The 22,530-nt window shown below is 40.3% G+C and overlaps 1 protein-coding gene across 1 annotated transcript in view; it reads left to right on the forward strand.

The window, feature by feature from the left end:
- The window catches only part of necab2 (N-terminal EF-hand calcium binding protein 2), a 125,138-nt gene that overhangs the window by 32,163 nt on the left and 70,445 nt on the right, over window positions 1–22,530 (forward strand). Inside the window, exons 3-5 of the mRNA XM_086109514.1 lie at window positions 5,465–5,573; window positions 8,473–8,498; window positions 9,569–9,666. Coding sequence (XP_085965640.1) covers window positions 5,465–5,573; window positions 8,473–8,498; window positions 9,569–9,666 — 233 coding nt within the window. The remainder of the gene's footprint in view (window positions 1–5,464; window positions 5,574–8,472; window positions 8,499–9,568; window positions 9,667–22,530) is intronic.

The following is a 22,530-nucleotide window of genomic DNA, read 5'->3' on the forward strand; positions in this document are numbered from 1 at the left end:
CTGCGATTGGCTGGCAACCGGTTCAGGGTGTCCACCGCCTATTGCCCGAAGACAGCTGGGATAGGCTCCAGCACCCCCCGCGACCCTAGTGAGGATTAAGCGGTTCGGAAAATGAATGGATAAATTTTGAGATACCACGCAGGCCAAAAGAATAGAACAAAGAATGCTATGAAATCGATGGCTTTTACCAAGACAACTTAACAATTACAATTTAAAAGGATACTTCACATAGTCTGGGTCACTCACTGAAAATATTGCCCTTTGTTTGATATTTCAGTGTTGCTTTTGTCACGTTGTGCAAAACATAATCTTCTGCTCAAATAATTTTGGTTACTTATATGATATTTTGTTTTGGTTGTCAGGACGTTCACCATCAATATCTTCTCTGTTTTTCTTTTAACTGAAGAGAAAGCAGAAACATACAATAACAGTGTTTTTATTGTGCAAAATAGGGTTGATATTTGAAAGCGGAAAACTATTAGATTGTTGTTGTTGTTTTGTTTGTTTTTTTACCTCAAAAAAACATTCGTAAACTAACAAGCTTTGCCATTTTTCTGTTCTTGGTCTGAAAGCATTTAACTGACCCAATACATACCTGATTCATATTTCATCTGGAAAACAGATAACATCGCACTTCCACTCTTGAGTGTTCACCTTTAACTTTTTTACACTGCCCCCCATCTCTCCAGAATAGACTTGGCACTCATCAAGCATAACTTCAGAGCCCTAGTAACTTGTAACACTAGTCCCGCCTAACACTGACTATCAAACATGTTCTAAAAGCACAGCTTAGCTGTCCTGAAAAATACTTATCGTGCAGCCATGAAACAGACGGAGGAGGAAGATAGCCTACTTTTTACAGGACCGCATTTGAGTTGGACCCTTTGCGAGGCTGCAGTCCCTGTGGATTTGGACTGTGCTGCAGTGGCCCCACAGCTCAACCTGCTGCATCCAGTCAAGCACACTCAAGGACGAGCACACTTTGAGGGCAGGCAAATGAATATTTGATATCCGGCTCTGCATCATGTGGTGAGACAATCAGTCCTATGAGCGGTGAATCCAGGAAAAACCCCTCCCTTGCTGCAGTCCACCCAAGCGGTGAAATTCTCCTAATGGATGGCGATGAAATAAGAAAAAGCAGATGCGCTTTTCAATAATATTTAAAGGAATGATCATAACAATCACTATCAGCGAATACTCACCAACATATTTTTTTTGATTAGTGATGAAACAATTGAACATTTAACTACAGCAGCCTGTGATTTAAAAAAAAAAAGTATTACAATTTAAAATTTTCAGCACACGTCCTGTTTCCATCTGAGGGTAATAAGATTACCGTTAAATGAAAGCATTTTTTGTTTTGCTCACAGCACTGGTCAAATGTGATGCACACTTTAAAGCAGAGACAACCAGTGAAAGACATTTTTTAGTCTGATCATGGGAAAATTTCATGTGTTAGCTCCTCCCACCAGGGATTTTATCAAGGAGGCAAAGAGCAAGCAAAGGAGAAATGGTTGGAGGGAGGCTATGTTCTTTCCTCGGTGGCGTCAGTTCATGGGCACGTCAATTAAATATGACGTTTTTCACGGATGAATCATCTCTGTTGTTGAGTTCTAACAGCTGCTGTGACATTTGCCCACAGCAGCTTTCTGATCGATTAAACAATATTACTTACATACCGGATACGTGTTATTGGTTCAAGCCTTGATTCTTTAGTCCCCCGCTCGCACATTTGTGATAGTTGAGGTTTTCAACAAAATGGTGTCGAAGCAGTGAGGGGGGGTTGCATTTAGACACTTGAGACACAACGGCGAAATTTATTGTTAAATAGGAAAAGTCCAATATACAAAGTGATTGAAATCATATGAAAGACATTACTCCAGTTTGTGCTTTTCTGTTTTGTAAACCAACACTTCTCTTATCATGCTGCATATGAAGCAATGCAACAATATTTGTGTGCGCCAACCATTAAATTTTGCGACGCTGAATCAAAACCAACAAGCTTGAGCAAGATTGTAAAAGCTTGTAAACATTATCCAAGTTACACAGCAGCACACACACGCATACACGCACACAAAACCTCAGATAACGTTGGGTTTCATAAAACAAGCACAAATCCAATACCGTTGTGTGAACTTTTCAAGTGCTTTCCAAAGAGCCTCAAGGTTTTGAAACATAATCAACATTGTGTTCCGGCCGATATACTGACTCAGAGAGGCAGCAGGAATTTGGCTGGTTTGTACTTGACTGAAAGCCATGCTGGATTGATTTCACGGTAGCTTGAAAAAGGATTGAAGAAAGCAGCCGTGCTGTTTATTTGTATAAGTATTTGGTAGCTCCTAGGTGGGATACCTGTGAATACTCTCATTCATCCAGGTCATTTTATTCTCAGGGCATTGAATCGATTGCAACTCGACTGTTCTAATTGACGTGTTGTCTCTTGGGAAGGCGAGATCAGTTCACGCATTGAGGCTTAGTTAGAACACCACGAGGGCGGCACGGTGAGCGACTGGTTAGCTTCACAGTGCCTGGGCACTACGGTTTCCTGCCACCTTTCAAAAACATGCACAGCAGGTGAATGGAACACTCTAAATTGTCCCTAGGTGTGATTGTGAGTGTGAATGGTTGTCTGTCTATGTGTGCCCCCGATTGGCTGGTAACCGGTTCAGGGTGTCCCCCGCCGACTGCCCGAAGACAGCTGAGATAGGCTCCAGCACGCGACCCTTGTGAGGATAAAGCGGATCAGAAAATGGATGGATGGATGGATGATTGGTTTAGAAATACATTTATTTGAATTATTTTTAAAAAGGATTTGAAGGAATTTTAAAACGTTTTGACCCTTCCTCCCTGGCTTTGTTCTGTGTGAGGAATCGGTGATGACTTCTCACACAAGCACACAGAAAACCTTGCAAACGTTCGAGTGATCCACATGCACACATTGTAGTTTCTGTCAATATTTAATGTAGCCCATTATGAGAAATGCCTCCTGCTCCTAATGATTCGGAGGCAACGTGTACACTGCATGTATTTTAAAAAGGATTCCTTTTGGCTCTGCCCACATCAGTGAGAACAGTTACGTGATTATCAGCTGGAAGGCAGTCAAACACAACTCTTACAACATGCAAATTGAGACAAACTAAACAAAAAGAAAAGTCACAGTTCTATCTTGACTATTATGTGTTTCAATTCTGTCGACTTGGAAAAACAAATGACACAAAAATGTGTCTAATTTATCTGAATAAAAATAGTAACACCATCCTTGCCTCTCAGTTCTACTGACAAACTACAGTAGTATGAACAGCATTAAAAAGGTCATATAGTTCATCGCACATAAACCGGACAAGATGTCAGTTTTCCTGAACCAGTGCTGCAGTCAGTGAAGAGAAACAAAGAAAAAACAGCAAGGCTCTAAAAAAGCAATTTTGCAACACCTTTGGCAAGTGAAAATTAGCATTTTGCGCATTACAGCAAAGCAAAATTGCTTCGGGGCCGGCATTTATGTGGCAAAACACAGAGCTGCCAAATGTTACAGAAATCACCGCGTGAATGCGAACAATACGCCCGTAAAACATCAAGATACATTTTTTAAAAATCATCAGATGGCTGCAGCGACCAAGGGCTTGGTTTCCCTCCGCTCGCTCTGTGCGGCATTTTGGAAGGCGGAGAAACTGCAGCATGAGGGAAGAGAGCCCGTCTCATGTGATCCTTCGCGCCACAATGAAAAATATTTCTTTGATGTACAGTACGTATGGAGGTGTCGACAGTGATTGTGCGGTGTAATTCACAGGGCCGAGCCCCTAATCACACACTTAATGTTCGTCAGTTTGCGATGTCAAGCCAGGTTACATCCAGTCTCCAGTATGTTCCGTCTTGACATAAATACGTAGTGATGTCGTGGTTTACAATTGGGAGACCTACCAGAGCTTGTCTGTGCCGGGAGAAGTACTTTCAAACTATTTGTAACTTGTTGATAATAGTGTTCACACAATCGCGACTCGAGATGAACGAGAACTCCATCTCGATAAGTCACGTAGTGTTTTTGTTGATCTGCGCGTGTTAAAGCGGCCGTTCTGATGAACGAAGTGGAGCATATAGACAGCATATCAGAAGTGATCACGTCACACACGAGCATGTGACCAGAGATTTTCAGTCGGAATCATTTCAATCGGAATGTCCAAAAAGTTTCCATGTCAAACCAGCTCAGCGCAGCGCAGAGGCCAGTGGGTTGTGGAATTGAGACCACTTTGAAATCAGTTACAATTATCTGACAGCTTAAGTGATGAATATTTACCGCAAATGATGTTTAACTTTTTTCCACCAACACAAAATAAATAAAAAAAATAATCTGCGTGAGCAAAAGTCATTACACTCCTTGAGGAATATTATCTAACAAGTGAGTCATCAAAACACTTTATCTGAAATTAAAGAGCGCATTAATCAACATTTAATATGGTTGGATTTTTCAACTGTTTACTCTTGAGGGGTTCTTAATTTTAGGGCCTTTCAACACTTCCATAACGTATACTCGTATAAAGAGTGTTTGTCTTCTTCCTAGTTGGTCTAAAATCATAATCGCAGACCCATGAACCAACAGGACTGGATTATGACGCCTGTTAAAATGCAAGCAGCTCAAATGAAGTAACACAAAGGCTCTTCAAGCCTCTTGTATTCAATGCCTTTTATGTTTTGATACAAGAAATGCTGAGTTTGTTTACATTTATATTTGTTTGAAATCGCCCCACTGAAAATATTCCGTGAGAACATCCAGTTTGCTGCTATTCACAGTGTGAATTTAAGAAAGAAAGAATTTGGAAAAACTGCTGACTATAAAAAGGAAACGAATTGGTTGCTCATTATAAAATTAAATGTATTCAGTAAAACTATCATTTATCAGAATACACAGTTATTCTATGGAATTTTCAGTAGGATACTTGGATACTGAAATATTTACTATCCCTACATTCAACCACCACATTATATTGTCCCTTGCTGCAGGTCGCTGACCTTAGCTAATTCAAATATACTATGAGTAAACTTTTTTTGACACTAAATTGGAGGCAGTGTACTTTAAGTGTACTTTTTAGATACTGTATTTTTATGAGTGTACAGACATATATAAGTAGACAGACAGATTCTTTGAGTGTACTTTCAAATTTGTATTTGTTCCAATTTAGTATGAAAAAGTACACTTCATATACTTTATAATGTATACTTCATATATGCTACTTTTTCGTAAGGGTGGGATTAACCTGCAATAAAAATTTTTAAAAAATTAAATAAAAGCGCCAGGAAAATTCGGCATTTGCTCCTCAATTGAACTCAATGATGAGTAAAATTGCTCCTCAAAGACAAAAAGTTATTTTGAGCCTCCAACAGATAGGCTTGCAAAAGGAATTCTTAAACTAAATGTGTCGCTGATACTGATGTATATGTGTGTGTGTATGTGTGTGTGTGTGTCTTTCAGATGATGGTAAACTCTCTCTAGATGAGTTCCAGGCGTTCTTCTCTGACGGCACGCTTAACGAGGAAGAACTGGAGAAGTTGTTTCATACCATCGACTCTGATAACACCAGGTGAGAACAAATTACCGCCTGCCTCTTTGAGTGCCCTCACACTTTGTCCAGCTGTTTTGTCCTACTTTGAAGCACAGTAATCTTATTGTCGAAATATTCAGTTGGGCTTCAGGCTCAGTTTCCTTGGGCGGCGCATTGTGATAGAACACGCACGCGCTGACAAACATGATCTGAATGTGTCTCTGGCGTCTTGAGTTTGAAAATTAAAATCAGACATTGTTTGCTTTGTTTTTAGTAAGTAGGTGGCATTTATTAATCAAGCTGCATAAATAGGATTTTAAGGCGGCAGCAGTAAGCAGGTTGAGTGAAGGCACTGCCGTGGCATGATGATTATTATTTTTTTCATCAGTATCATCATGAAGTATCTGTATCTCTGTCTACGCAAGCAAAGTGTTGTCCCTTGTGTTTTGGTTACGCTTGCTACAAAGTGAAACATTGATTTGTTTTCACGCTTTTCCCCTCGTTTTTCCACTGTTATGATTAAATCAGTCCTTATTCAGTCATTTGCAGTTGCTCCTTGTAGACCTCCTTGATCGGCTCTCATTAAATCAATGTATGGACCAGATATGGCGAGCTAATCAAGCCCATCTATTCTGCAATCAGGAGAAGTGATTGTGAGTGCCTCTCATCAGCATTGGCCTTGAGCATTTCCATAGCAGCCATACCTTTAAGCGTCGAAAATTCATAAAACGAAGCCAGGCAGACCTGAACCTTATCGCTATCGTTGTTTAACTTTTGAAATAATATTATGCGTGCAACTGTACGAATCGTGACAACACGTCATATTTGTCAGTGTGATAAATGGCGATGCAGACTCATGGCATTGCCATTAACACATTTCCCTGCTTGGAGTAGGCGTATTATTCATCTACACCTTTGCGGTGGTCGCAGACATGAATGATTCTACACATTAATTTAACCGAGCATGACATCACACACAGGTTCCCATGTAAACGCTATAAAAGTATTGATTTGCTCAAGTAAAACCTGAAATAACAGTGTCGGCATTTCTAGAGACAGCAGGAGGCTGATAAATGGTTTAATGAAGATGGATGAGCGTATGGAACAACTTGCCACCTCTCAGCCTTCATCCAATTTTCTATGTCAGTCATTCTTCCAACCGTCACCACTTGCAATAGAGGGGTTAACACAGGGGTTGGCAAGCCAAAATGTTGAAAGAGCCATATTGGACCAAAAAAAAACAAATATGTCTGGAGCCGCAAAAAATTAAAAGCCTTATATAAGCTTTACATTGAAGGCAACACATGCTGTATGAATCTATATGAGGTATATTTGCCTGCTATCAAAATTACTAAGTTGGCTATAAATACACAATGAGCCTTCACGATTAAATGGTTTTTTTTCCCCGCAATGCATCCTTTAGAGAAGGGGTGCCCAAACTTTTTGGACGGAAGATCTACTTTTCGATCAACCAACCTCTCGCGATCGACCCGTTACCGCACGCATACACACGCATTTACACACACATGCCATAATGAGCAGATGATCGAGGCATGGGATGCACTTTTGCAGCAAGTTAACTATCGTAGCTAGCGTTTAAAATGCTTCTCTCAGCCATCCACATTCCCATTCTTTGCCAGTGTGCTCGGTGAATTGTACATGAAATGCTGTTTTTTTCACTGCAGCCACCTGCCTGGCATCTCGTCCTGCAAATAGAAACGTGTGTCGCAGGCTATGACGTAAATCCTCGTTGACAGAAATATTGACATTTAATATTTATTCTACACATGTGTAAAGCATTGGAAAATGTTAAGAATGTTTGTGTCATGTTTATCCTCCTACAGAAGCCATATGAAAACAAAATATATACTTCCCTCCCCCATCTTTTTCAATTTTCAAACATTTTTGAAAAAGCTCCAGGGAGCCGCTAGGGCGGCGCTAAAGAGCCGCATGCGACTCTGGAGCCGCAAGTTGCCGGTTAACACAACATATGTATTTGATGATTTGTTACAGTCATTAAGAAATTGCCACCTTTCTTGTATTTCACTCAAATGACAAAAGCGACTGTGCAATAATCATTACAATAATGTGATTTTTTTTGTGTGGGTGGAAGGAAAATGGCAAAATTATGGTGCAACATATTTTGTTCTTTGTTAACGGTGAATATAGTTAATTAACAATGATGAAGTGACAGAACTTTGCTCTTTGCATTCTACCGACATCAAAGTGTTTTCTTTTTGACTCAAATGAAAAAAAGAGACATTAGCACTTTTATTCAGCTTTGTACCAACATCGGGTCTTCCTCTTGCACTCCACACACCTTGTGGAAATGGATTGCATTTTCTTGTTGTTGTTTTTTAATCCAACCATCCTAACAAGTCACAAACTCAATGGTGTCAAATTCAACTCTTATCACATTTTGTGCTAATAATCTTGGATGTTGCGAATATAACCTGAGGTAAATCCCATGTGCTCTTGGTGCTCCACAACCACTCTAGGCCTGGATCAAATTACAATTCTATAATTACAATATTTACTTCTCCAAGTGGCTTCATTCCCCTCTGAATTAGCAATGAAAAAGTAATTTTATTTTTGGAGCGTTCACTGCATTTGTATTATTTACCAACCATCATTCAGGCATTGAGCAGATGGTGTCTTTCTTTCCATCTCCTCCTCTGCTTCGTTATCAGCTACAATTTCTCAGTCTTTGGCTCTGCTTGAATTCTTTTTGGTTTTTTATCTTTCCATCCATGCCTCATCCCTGTTGATCACTTTCTTCCCTGCTCCACCAGACACACAACCAACCAGACCTGACTGTTGCCAAATGTGTGTGTTTGTATTTGATTGAATGCAAAAGCCTGTTCTTTTCTAAGCCCACTCTTGTCCTTCCTTCCCTCTTTCCTTCCTACCTTTCCCACGGTCTCCTGTGATGCAATAGTAATGTTGACACTAAGGAACTTTGTGGTAAGTATTATACTTCGTATACGCACACACACACACACAAACACACACACACACTCACACACACACACACACACACAAATGCTTGCTTTACTTCGATCAGGGGTGTCCACAACTATTCCACAGGGGACTGAATGCAGAAAAATCTTTGGGGGTCACTTTGACACTCTTCACATTTAGTTCAACAAATGCACTAAAACCATTCCATCAACGGACGTAAAGGTAAGCAAAGCAAGTCTATATTGTTTTGACAAATATTATCTGTATTGGTTTTTGTTGTGTAAATCCTAGTAGAATAGAGCCATTGCACTGGCAACTAGCCGTACTCATCAGTAGCATAACCACATCTTCACATGCGAAAACAAATAGAGCAAAGGTTACCAAGCTGACTATATTTAAAATTGTTTCTATGTTGTAAGGTTTTGTCACATAGAGTAGCAGTAGTAGGAGCAGTAGATGTGATTGCTTTTGGGTCACTTTAAGCTTTATGGTAAGTCATAAAACGTGTTGTTCCGATTCTTCAGTTCAAACAACTTCTCCAGAACATAAATAGTGTACAGTGAGCAAATTACGACAGTCCATTAAAAAGAGATACATGTTTTGCCGTTGGCATAGTTCATGGCAGATTAGTGGCCAATAAACCGTGAAGTCATCAGTGTGTGTTGAAAAGCTACAACTCTGCCCAAGAAAACCATGTTACCTTAGATGTGTGTAAAAAGACAGAATGGTCAGAAGGTACTAATACGTTGTCTGACTTGGGCAATAAAATTTTCAAGTCTCATTGCCGGTTAAGTGGTTATTATGACACTACTCTTCTTCAAGGTCTTCTCCTCTTTCTAAATTATTCTTAAAACATGTTGCCAATTGCCCAATACAGACGTCGACAAAATCGTTGGTTTCTCTTTCATTCAAGGAACAGGCATGGTAAAGGGTTTGGTCAGAGAAATGACTTAAAAAGTAATAATGAATAAAGGTTTGCTTGAAATCGACTAATCAGGCATTGCTTCTATCAGTGCAGTGATGCTGTCTTGAATGGTAGGAATAATTTTTTCCGCATATATTTTTGTGTTCAGACTACTTTGCCAAGCACATGGGGGACTACGAGGGAGTTCTGGCCTCACTGGAGACACTCAACCTTTCCATCCTCAAAGCCATGGACTTCACCAAAAAGGTAATATAAGTGTCTGATGCTTTCAAGATGCATAGCATGATTGTTTCTTTGTGTTTAATCACTTCTTTTGATTAGATTCTCTTCGTTTTCCTGTCTATGGCCTAGACCTGTGAAAACATAAAACACAAAGAAAAACACCCAAACAGCCCACTGTATAATGAATGCTCTTACACACCACATGACCACCAGAGATCTGATAAGTGTTCGAGTGCACAAAGGAAAAATTGTACTCCTTACAAACTGTTCAAAACCCCCTGACAAGGTTTCAAGTCATCACTCCACCTTCTCGGGACTCCCTTTTCGAGACAACAGCATGCCCTGCTCCTGCTCTGGGAACATCCTCTCAGCCTTGTGTTTCACACCTCTTATGGCCCTAGAACAGAAAAAAACAATTCAATGCGCAGCACAGGGAAAGTGTAGTCACGCTTGCTCTTCTCGCCGCTGTAGAGTGCAAAGACTGGAAAAAAATGCAAAATCCCTTTTCATACCCAAACTGTATTTACCACACGCTTCTCACGCTGCACAGTCAGTAATGACATGCATTCGCGTTGCGGACTACTGGAAAATATCCAATACACATTTTGTCTTTTGAATCTGTGTGTGTGTGTGTGTGTGTGTGTGCGTGTGCGTGTGCGTGTGCGTGTCTGTGACTGCGTATTGTGTTTTGTGTAGGGTGTGTTTGTGCATGGCAGTCAGCTATCCTAGTTTTTCCCATGAGCTATATATAGCAGCAGTGCCACAGCAGCCTCCCATATCCAGCAGACGTTATAGTCGTTGCCTGTCCTTTGGCGTGTGCATGTGGGAGAGGCAGTGTCCATTGTCTCATGTTTGCTCTTATGTCTCCATATCTCCAGCTACCAGCTCCGTCTTAATCTTTCAGCTCAAGGCTACACCACAGCATGCATCCATACACACAGGCACAAGCAGTACAAAATGTACCATAAACACAGTGATGTAAGGAGGTCCAAGTATTGCGGACTTATTGAGTTTTAGATTTTCCTATTGCATACATATCTCTTTTTTTCTGTTTCGCTTCCGCTGACTGCATCACTGGTTCACCAGTTAGGAGAATTGACATGTTGCTCATTTTAATTGTGATGAACTGTGTAAATTTTAGTCATTCATACTGCAGACCATATGAGAATGTTGATCATGAAATAAAATCATATTGTAGGCAGGGCTGGTATTAGTCAGTACAGTTTTTCAATCATTTTTTTCAATCAGGTAAATTGGTGAATTATGATTATTATGATTTTTTTTGGGGTGGTGTACACTTCAAATCTGCTGGTGTTAATTCAACACAATAGGGTGTTGATTTTAACATTGGCAAAGTGTCAATATGCATTCACGCTGCCCGGTGTCAAAGTAACATTTCCTTGAAGTGTTAAATGTTCAACACTAAATAGTGTGTTAAAGCAACAAAATGTAGTGTTGACAGTGCAATAATAATGACAGTAATGAGCATTTAGATCAACATTCATGAGTGTTGATGCCAACACGATATAATGTGGGGAAAAATTCTCCATGCCTTCCTTAAATTAAAGACATAACAAATTTTCAATTCAAAACACTTGTGTTCAATGCATTTCAGACAGCTCATATGAAACAGCAGTAGGGCAAAATGGCTGTTCTTTCATCAATTTCAATGATAAAATCTGGTCAGACGTCATCACAGTGAACAAATCCTCCTCAATTCTAAATCCATTCAGGTAATCATCAAAAGTAATAACAATTGTAGTGAAAAGAAATGCTTTATCTTCAAGAAGAAATGAACAGTTTCCTTGAAATTAGGGAATTCATGTTTAGTACCCACACAAACAACGGAAAACAAGTTATGAGGCGCGGTGGTCGACTGGTTTGCACGCCGGCATCACAATGCAGAGGTGCAGGGTTTCTCTAAGCAGCGTGCCACAGAATTTGCAGTGTTTCCACTTACATTAATGGCAAATTAATTCCTTATGGTTTTCAAAAACAAACTTCATTACTAAGGAGTGTGCCCTGTCCTGGACCGAGACAAGACAGAGTAAAAATGCCTTTGATTCCGAGATGACCTTTAAAATGTGACCTTGAGAGCAGTCTCGAGACCAAACCGATCCCGAGAAGTACAAAGCTAGTACAAACCCCCCCACCCCCTCCAAAAAAAATAAAAAAATACAGTTTGGAGAAAAAAAGTTAGTCTGAGCAAATCCACCATTAATGAAAGCAATTCAGAGGAGAGGTGACTGTTTTCGTGAGTTTCGTTTACATTCTGTACCGTTTCATTATTGTGAGAAAATCCATGAAACACTGGAAAAAAACTCCAAATTGATACAGATGTGTGAGGGGATGGTGGGATGGGGTGATGTTAAAAAGATGGAGAGTGTTATTAGTCGTGTAAAGTCTCCAGACTGTGCCTGAGCCGCTTAGCCGTCCAGTGAGTTTTGATTAGTGGAATAAATATGGATATATGAGAGAAAAAAAGAGTGGAACTGGAAGGAATTCACTGTGCAGCTAAGTCTTGTTTCAAGGCAGCTCAGTACTGTAATGGGTAAAAAGAAGAAGTCAAATTTTGTGAGTCTATATATGTGCAATGGGCGGCCCGGTAGTCCAGTGGTTAGCACGTCGGCTTCACAGTGCAGAGGTACCGGGTTCAATTCCAGCTCCGGCCTCCCTGTGTGGAGTTTGCATGTTCTCCCCGGGCCTGCGTGGGTTTTCTCCGGGTGCTCCGGTTTCCTCCCACATTCCAAAAACATGCATGGCAGGCTGATTGGACGCTCTAAATTGTCCCTAGGTGTGAGTGTGGGCGTGAATGGTTGTTCGTCTCTGTGTGCCCTGCGATTGGCTGGCAACTGATTCAGGGTGTCCCCGCCTACTGCCCGAAGACGGCTGGGATAGGCTCCAGCACCCCCCGCGACCCTAGTGAGGATCAAGCGGTTCGGAAAATGGATGGATGGATGGATGGATATATGTGCAATGACGGAATATCTAATCTGATGCAGATATTAGTTTTGGGAATGGGAATTTACAGTGTGGTTCCATAATTTTTATTCCTCAGACTTCATTCCAGAATTTTAGCAAAATAATAATAATTACCGGTAACTGTTTACATTTATTACTTTTTCTTAAAAGTCAGAACGTTTGTATTTGAAATGCCTTGAGTTTTGTATCATGTCTGATGTGCTTTTTTTTTTCAACATAACTAAACAACTGAACGAACGTTTGTTTTTGTTTTTTTGTTGGGGGTTTTTTTCCCCCCGAAGCCTTGGTTTTGTTGGTCCAAGTGGGGGTAGAACGGGAAATTGGATGACTGGAAACAAAATAAAGAAAACACTAAAATCAATGTTTTTTTTGTAGAACATATGGGACAATTTGCTTTGACAAGTCAATAAATATGCAGTTGTTTTATATTCTGCTGTCACATCGTGGTTTGAGGGGATGCAGCAACATGATTTCTTCAACAGAGCTGATAAAAACATGATTTATTGGCATTACTTTCAGTCGGATGTCATCTTGAAGACATTTCCTCTTTGGAGTGACAGATTGCCACTGATTGTTCGAAGCACTATACTCCACTGTAGTCATTTTAAGGTACAGTATTTGGATCTCTGAGAACACTCATTTGCAATGTGGAGGACAACTACTGTCCAAATAACCACTGCTTACGATATGAGTGAAGCCCATCATATGACAATGAATTTATTTGTTAGAGAAACATTTTGAAAACATTTGCCACAAAATTTCCACTTAATGACGGGATTTGTTCACCCCACAGACATCAAACATCATGAACAAACACATTTTCTACAAAGATAGAGCAAGAGCGTCAAACTCTTTCATCCCTTCATCCCTTTCTTTTTGTGAAACTATTTATGTCAGAGGTTGTTCTGGGAAACAATTTTAATTGGCTCTGTAGAAGTGGATTTAAGTGTAAGTGCCCTCGTGTGTGTGTGTGTGTCTGTGCGTGTGTGCAAGAATTCATTGAATTTGTCTTGTATAAATGGTTCCTTTAATGAGACATTCTCATTAATAGTGTATTTTCCTTTTTTTTCCTGAGCTTCAACATGTTTACACACACACGCGCACACACACACACACAAACACACCATACATTCTGACATTCTGCCACCCTGTCATCTTGTTGAGCTTATCTTTTTTTTTTTTCTAAATCTGTCCTGGAAATTGTAAACCGTTCTCCTTCACATCTTCTTCCTTCTCACTTCCTTTTTATCATCTTCTCCTCTTTCATCTCTACTCCATTGTCTGCCAGCAGCACCTCCATCTCATGCACTTCACGCTAGCCCGAGGATTACGGTGAAATCGAGCACGGTGAGGGAGGCTTTCCCTATACAAACCACAGGATGAGCAGAGGACAATCAATGGAAGAAAGAGGAAAGCGGACAGAGGTTGATTCATGGCAAAAATAGAAGTAAAGAACGGAAGGGAACACGAGAAACACAGTGCGTGTCGACTCGGTCGAAAAGTTAATACGTGGTCATTGGTGGGATGGTTTCTGTTGCAGTCATCCCAAATTCAAAAGCATTTAATGAAGTTATGGGCAAGATTATGCAGTCCCTGTTACTTGAGAATGACTGTAAAGTCTCCTTATAAAAATCTCCATATAGTCACTATTTTCTTCTAAATGCACCAATAAATAATTCTGCAATGTAAATGATTCAATTAGACTTTACATGTGAAATATAGAATACAATTCTCAAGTACAGTTATGTACCCGGTTAACATTACCTTTAAAAATTCTGGGGCAGGAATGTTGCTTCCATCGGACTCAAACCTCAAAAAGACTACTTTGTTTGATTTTTATATCCTGATATTATTCAGCTGGGTAATGTTTAGTTCATGGAGACCGATGTAAAATGATATATTATAGAGATATATATCGACATACGACATACTCAAACAGAAAATAAATGCCTCTGCCTTCGCAGTTCACACTTATTGTGTGTCTTAGTTCTTGCAAAATGTACCTTCCTTACTGCAATCCCCAATTTATTCTATATATTTATAGCACAGGTTGGTTAAAAAAAAGTGTGGGCATGTTTCTAAATCCTCCATAGAAATTAAACATAACAACCCTATAATGTTCCATGGTATTATCAGTGCTGAATACTGATCATTGGCAATTAAGTAGAACTACTCGTCAGTGCTGTTGGTATCTTAACGACAGTAATGCAAGTCAGTCAATGTCCTCATTCAATTGAATGCATGCACAGTATTGACAGTTGTATTCCCCTAAAAGCAGAGATGGGCACTTTACCCGATTTTGCCGGGCAGTCCTTACATATTATTTGACATAAGGACAGAAGCATTTATCTTCATTTTACATTTCTAACGAGTTTGTGGCTCCAATGGAATCTTGTATAAATCTGTTCAAATAGCTCTTTAGTTGCCAACAATAATGTAATATGTACCCCCTCCCTTGCTGTTTGGTGACACATCATGACAGGCTAAACACGTAAAGTATTGTTGGAGGCGATCAAGCAGGGGGAAGTGTGTTGTTGAGGACACGGCGGGATCCCGTCACCGTCCTCCACTTCCCCCAGGTCCTCCGCGTGTTCGTTTGATTCGGGCTGAGTTGATGTGCGAAAATCTGAGGCTGGAAATGGAGAAGTTCTTGCAAGATGTTTTACTGAACATTCAGGGCACAAGTGTGAAACAAACAAGCGTTATGGTCAAGACTCAAATGCGCTCACGACAAAGTTCCTATACCAGTCTTATGTGTTGAAAGCGGGGCGTATCTCCTTGTGGGTATGTCAGAGATTTTCTCGGACAAAGTTAAAGAAATGACTCGGTACACAGGAAAATTGTCTTCAATATCGGCGGGAGCGGATCTCTGAGAGCGAACGACGGTTAGTTGCTCCGCGATCACACTCCAGCTCCCTTCCCGCCAATTCAGGCTTTTATTGTAACATACAAGGATAACACTGCCCCCGATATTTGCATACCGCACCCACGGTCCGGCCCCTCGGTAGTGATGGGTTACCTGTGTTAAACATTGAACCACCAGTACATTGGCGCCTTTTCTGGCTGGTCTACATCGAATTAGCATGTTGTAGACTTTGCGGATGGCCAATGTCGTCTGGGCGCGACGGGTGTTCTCAACTCGTCTTTTGTTGTTCAACCGCTGTTCCCGAATTATTCATTCCCCTTTTGTGACCGAGTTTCGCCCTCTCCCCCGTGATCGCCCACCTGTATTGACGTGCTAATTGTGGACTTCAACAGCCCTCTGGCTTTGTGCACAGGAATTTGGGGGTGCTGGATACGCACCCAAACGTTTAGATGTGTCCAGATTAAATTAAACTTTAAACATGATACAATTTTGCTCATAGATTTCTCTAACAGGGTATCATCTTTTCCTGTTATGGGCATCACCTTTTCAGTTTCGGTATGATGGTTTGGATGTCCTCGGTTTCTTGTCTTTCCCTGGGATGATGGTTTAAATGTCCTTGGTTTATTTTTATTTCTTTTAATCATTTTTATGTTCCGGTGTTCCTGATATCGTGTTCTTGTAAAACATGTTGATAGATGCTTTTACCTTTCTCAGAAGTTATCTTAATGTTCTGGATGGAAAACAGCTGTAAGTGCGAAACCGCAGTCTAGCTATCAGACGCTCTTACGTACTTGTGTGGTCTCTGTTCACAAAAGGTGTTAACAGTATTTTCGGTTGCCAAGACAGTTCAAATTAAGGTCACCTCATAAGGTTCAACTGGCGGTCATATTGCAAGGCACAAAGTGAGGCTTATAGTCAAAGTCGACCTGTCTATGATACATAGTTTTAAGCTAAACATATAACATATATAGGTGATAACTTCAGTATGAATCTAAATGGTGCCTAATGTGTGAAAAATGCATTCAACGGTCAAGAAAATTTCTGTTGACATCTTGACTTCTACGTACATCAACCTCTAAAAAAAATATTTCAATGATTGCGCAAGTACCGTATTGGCCCGAATATAAGAAGGCCCTGATTATAAGACGACCCCCTCTTTTTCAAGACTCAAGTTTGAAAAGACTTTTTGAACACCAAATTAATTTTTATACAGAAAATAATTAGAGTACATCTGAAACAAATGATTATAACAATATATTTGAGAGAAAAAGCATGTTATTTTGCCTCATTCAAATCTAAAGTGCAATCACATTCGTAAATGAATGTAAATGAAATTACATCATAACTTCTCTTCAGCAACCGATCTTCGACCCACTTTTCTCCAGATTGTCACTACGTTTCTCCATTTTCTGTTATCTCTTCTCTTATTTTCTCCTCTTTTCCTTCTTACCGCTATTTTATTCTTCTTCTTCGTGCTACCACTATTTTTATTTTTATCCTTCATGGCAGGGGTTCATTTTGGCCTGAGGAGTCAAGTTCAGCATTCGCTTCATTGATATCTGGCGCTATCTAGCGTCGTGAATGGGTATAATGTCTAGACCCGAACATAAGACGACCCCCATTTTTTCAGTCTTATTTCAATGCAAAAAACACCGTCTTATATTCAGACCAATACGGTATTAGAAATTTTTGTGTGTTTTCCTCTTCATAGAGGCGCTCACGACAAATCTTGTGTGTCACTTCATAAGGGAAACAGGTCGTCCATAAAATAGAAAACACATGACATGTGTTTCCATAATCACAAAACGCCACACTTTGGAAAATGTGCAGGACTGTCGCATGTAAACTTTGACCTATTCATCCCATATGTGCTTGTGTACCAAATCTTTTCAGTAGAACTGTGATTGGCTGTTGCAGGTAAGACTGGCCATCAATCAAACAAAACTGTCATCAGTGTTTCTTCATATTTTTAATGTCTTAGTGATAAGCAACAATGTTATAATAATCATAATCATCATAAGTTTACTTTTAGAAATCTGTTCCTCAAATAAGGCGCACAAACATCCCCTTTGTAACGGGTCCGACATACGGTGTGGGACGGGACTGAGACTTGTTTACAACTGTTTAAGTGTCAACCAAGATAGCATTTAGCTGCCAACACAACCACCAGACTGACTGGCAATGTGTAAACTTTTTGGGACAGAGGATGAGTGCTCCACTTCTTGTCTGTTTGAATGAAGCAAAGTGAAGTTACTCCTTCCCGAAGTGAAGTCATTCCCTCTCGCATGCAAACATGGTAATCACGCACGAGACATGCGGTGCATCGTGATATTTCACATTTGGTCTGAAGTAGCGTATTGGTGGATTACACACGCAAGACTGGCTGGGCGTGTTTCTGTCAGTAGTGAGTGAATTGGATGTCCGTAAGTACTTGGCCCAGTTAGGGAGGATTACAAGTATGGACGAAAACCCACTTCCGTCATTGCTTAGTCTGTCCGTTTTGAAAAACGTCTCGCCCTCCTTCCCCAAAATGGGTCCCGGACAGACAGAATGCTCCATTACAGGGACGGAATGCCCATCTGTGTTAAAAGTGTATTTGTCAAGTATGCTTGTTTTTGCCTTCAGTTTTCTGGACTATAAGTCGCAGTTTTTTTCATAGTTTGGCCGAGGGTGCGACTTATACTCTGGAGCGATTTATGGGTGAAATTATTAACACATGATTATGTCATTTCACATGTTATTTTAACATTAAACCACAAGAGGGCGCTCTCGACCTGTGTTGATAAATCGACGATGAGTCTGACGTAAATGACGTAGAAGAGGAAGCGGTGCATCGTCTACCTCCCGAGTTGGGGGAGTTGTTTAAAAGTGACACTGAGGGTGAAGATTTCATTGGATTTAGTGATTTGGAGTGAAACTGATAGTTTGGTAAACGTGTTAGCATGTTCTTTATGCTGGAGTTATCTGAATAACTCTTAACATGTTACGTCGTTACTGACATTACTAGGCATGTCACTCATGTAACGTTAGTATACCGTACACTTATTCAGCCTGTTGTTCTTTATTTTATTTTTTATTTTTATTTTAAATTGCTGTATGTTTGTTGTATGTTAAAAATGATGTATGTTTTTGGTGTTGGATTTTATCAAATAAATTTCCCCCAAAAATGCGACTTATACTCAGGTGCATTTTTTTGGCTGGTGCGATTTATAAACGGGAGCGACGTATAATCCGGAAAATACGGTAGTCTTTATAGTATGCTTACACAAATTGTATTACTGAAGGACAGCAAGCGCACTCTTGGAACTTTGGATAATGTTCATTGGAAACTGAGGCTCGAAATTATGTGGTCATTATGTTGGATGTGTAAATTGAACAAAATTTGGGGAGTGGGATGTGATATGACAAGAACACATTTTAATTTACTTCCATTGTATGACATTCTAGCATTGTTGGTTGTACTTTACACAGTTACAGGCTGCCCCGAAATGGTTGCATTTTAACCCTAAAATTAGCTGCTTTGGCATGTGTAACCAGTAAATTTGCCATTTTTTAAATTAGTATTATTAAGTATTTTTTTGTTGCTGGGAGCTGGTTTGCCACTGTTAACACTGCGTGGTGGCGAACCGAGAAGAGCAAATTCACTAAAGCCCGTATGCAACTGAGTCACAAAGGTCTTTGCGGTTCTTTGCGAGGTTAGCGGATATTGATTTGTCATCAGGGTTCGTTCAAGCTCGCAAAGACATTTGCCAACAGTTTTAATGCTCCACAACAGTTTGCAAAACAGCAAATGCTGTTTTGGGGATGAATGGCGGTGTACTATCAGTAATACAGTGAATAAATAAGAGAAATGAGAATATCTAATATGACAATGCAGTTTAGACTGTGCGCTCCTTGTACTGTGTGCACCCCGAAAATTTTAAGTTAGAGTGACTGGAATCTGAACAAAAAGAAATATAAATAGCCTGAGGCCCCGCTACTGTTCTTACGTTGTGTTCCACAGATGTGCTCTAGTCTAGGTGATGGTTCAAATGTTGCCAACTGTCAAAACAAATCAAGAAAAAGACATTGCCGCCATCTGTGGACTTTCATGCTAAAACACACTGACAACAAAGCAATGTGCTTCCCTTATCATGTGCCAAAAACTTAAAAAATACAGACATTATACTGTATATATACACCAACAATAGTTTTCATAACATGATTGTAGCCATCTGTTCTTCTACTTTCTGCAGATGCAGTGATGGAAAAAGTCTCACTGTTTGGAAAGTTGGTGCAACTATGTTCTGGGGCCAAATTTCTGACAGAATTGTATTTTGGAGTTTTTAGGAACGGTACTGTAAAATGACATCGATTTGTCTGCAGCACACCGGAGCACTGGTTCGCTTGCTTCTGCTCGCAGTAAGCTTCCAGTTTTTCTTGAACCTGACCGGTGTGGTGTTTACAGAAAACGTATTTAAGGTGGAATCAAATAACTTTGCGGTCATTCCCACATTGCCGCCAGTAAGTTTCTCTCTTGAGTTGCGGAGCAGCAATTCGGTCGAGGAGCAGCCAGTGCTGCAGCTTTTAAGGTCTAACTTCTGTTTAATTGTTTAAAGGACGATTTTAAACACATCAGATTTGAGGTTAAAAGCCAGCACATATCTGACAACGTGAGCAACATCTGTTTTTATTTTTTATTTTTTGCTGTTAATGCAGGCGTGAATAATGTTTTAGTGTGGCAAGGGAGCTGACTGGCAGAGTTTCTGTCAGCTGGGTAAGTTGACTGATGAGGTTACACCCAAGTATGAATAATGCAGCATACTTTGGGGTGAAGAAGGGAGAGATGTAGCTCAGTAATTGTGTGAAAAGAGAACAGATGGAGGACAGACACTTAAGCATTTAATGCAATGGCAGTCCACCTTTCTCTTTATCCTAACTCTATTCGTACTCTCTTTCCTCTGCTTTGTTCTTTCCTGTCTTCACATCTATTTCTTTGAGCATCTTCGGTAACTGTTTTTCATCTCTGCTGTCACTTCTATCATTACCCCCCTGATGTGTCATGTCTTTCTGAAAGCCAATAAGGTTGGATCTGTACAGTGTCAGGTTGTCAGTTTATGGGCTTGACGTCTGATTGGAATAACTCAAACCTGCTGGTAGCTGTTTGACGACTTTCACACTATTCCAGCCACTCACTGCAGTTTTGTTTGTCTCACATGCTTGTGTAGGAGGAGCGCTGGTTACAAAGTGCGTCATTTCCTGCGAACCACACTAAAGAAGTGGTGTGTTGAATTTACTCAATTTCATTTCATGAAATGGTTTCATGAAATGAGATCATCTGGATCCATATCCTTTGTGTTAGAATACGACTACTTTGAAAAAAATTTTTTTCGAGATTTTGTGCAACCACTTGATGAATTAAAATTCAGTAAAATCAACACAGCATGGCAAAGTGGCCGACTGGACACCACGTCCTCCTCACAGTACGGAGGTTGACGGTTCGAATCTAGGCTGCGCCCTTCCTGTGTGGAGTTTGCATGTTATTCCTCTACCTGCGTGAGTTTTGTCCTAATATTTCGGTTTCTCCCTACATTCCAAAAACATACATTGCAGGTTAATTGAACTGTTAACTGTCCCTAAGTGTGAGTGTGAATGGTTGTTGTTTGTCTATGCGTGACCTGCGATTGGCTGGCAACCAGATCGGGGTGTCCCCCGCCTACTGCCCGAAGACAGCTGGGATGGGCTCCAGCACGCCCCGCGACCCTTGTAAGGAGAAGCAGATCAGAAAATGGATGGATGGATAAATTCAGAGAAGCTTGAGAAGCTTGGTCATCAAGGTGAAACTTGGAGTCAAGGGGGTTTTTTTCTCCTGTAAATCAAGTTACTTGTCTTCAACGATAAGTAATGTTTTCTTGCTATTTTGAAATATGACGAATATATGTGTTCATCCAATAAATGAGCTTGCAACTGTTTTTGAATGTTTTGATTTTATCAGATGTTTTTTGTTTGTTTGGCGGGCTGCCCCTGCGTTGTGTTGCACACTTTTAATAACAATTTCAATCAGATACAAAAACAACAACACAACTACTTTTATGAGATAAGACTCTCTGCAACATTAACTTTATTGGTTGTCATGGCCAAGAACATACGAACATGAATAAATAAGCATTTCAAAAATCGACAGCTCCAGTATACTTTAGGGAGAACACCTCAGCAGTCTGAGATGTGGTATTGTACTGCCTGAAGCTATTTGGAAGCACAATAAAGAAAATGCCTTAACAGCAGTATGAAAGCCTAAGCCACAGCTTTCCTCAGGAGAATTTGGATTCACTTGTCTCTCAACATATTCAGTCTCATGCCCTGCAATGGAGAGTGTAGTACAGTGACAGTAAAGGATCAAAAAGAAATAGACATTTTTTAATGTGTGTGTGTGTGTCTGCATGTGCGTGTGCGTGTGTGTGTGTAATGTATTGTATTTTACCTACATTCTTTGGTCAAAATGTGGATGTGTTTTTTTTTTCATGAGAAAATGATCTTTCGTAAAGTATGCTTTTCTTCACCACCATGCAGTTTAAAAAATACTACCATAGGTAACCACCCGCATATGTAAAGGTTTATGAAAATAGAGAATGAATACAGCTCGCCATAAGACAAAATCTGTAGGAGCTAGGACGTCGTGTGGTGATGAAGTTTTGAATACTCCAATGGCTACATTGGATTACGATCGGTATTCCACCTGTGTGGGGGTTGCATGTTCTCTCCGAGCCCGCGTGGGTTTTCTCCAGGTACTGCGGTTTTCTCCCACATTCCAAAAACATGCGTGGCAGGTTAATAGAACACTCTAAATTGTCCCTAGGTGTGAGTGCGAGCATGGATGGTTGTTCGTCTGTGTGTGTCCTGTAATTGGGTGGCGACCAGTTCAGGGTGTATCCCACCTACTGCCCGAAGACGGCTGGGATAGGCTCCAGCACACCGCGACCCTTGTGAGGATAAAGCGAATTAGAAAATGGATGGATGGATTCATTGGAGTCTTATGTGGGGGGTTTTTCCCCATCATCTAT

Source organism: Hippocampus guttulatus, chromosome 4 (assembly GCF_054856545.1).
Source record: "Hippocampus guttulatus isolate MCC_2025c chromosome 4, RoL_Hgut_1.0, whole genome shotgun sequence".
NCBI classification, from domain to species: domain Eukaryota; kingdom Metazoa; phylum Chordata; class Actinopteri; order Syngnathiformes; family Syngnathidae; genus Hippocampus; species Hippocampus guttulatus.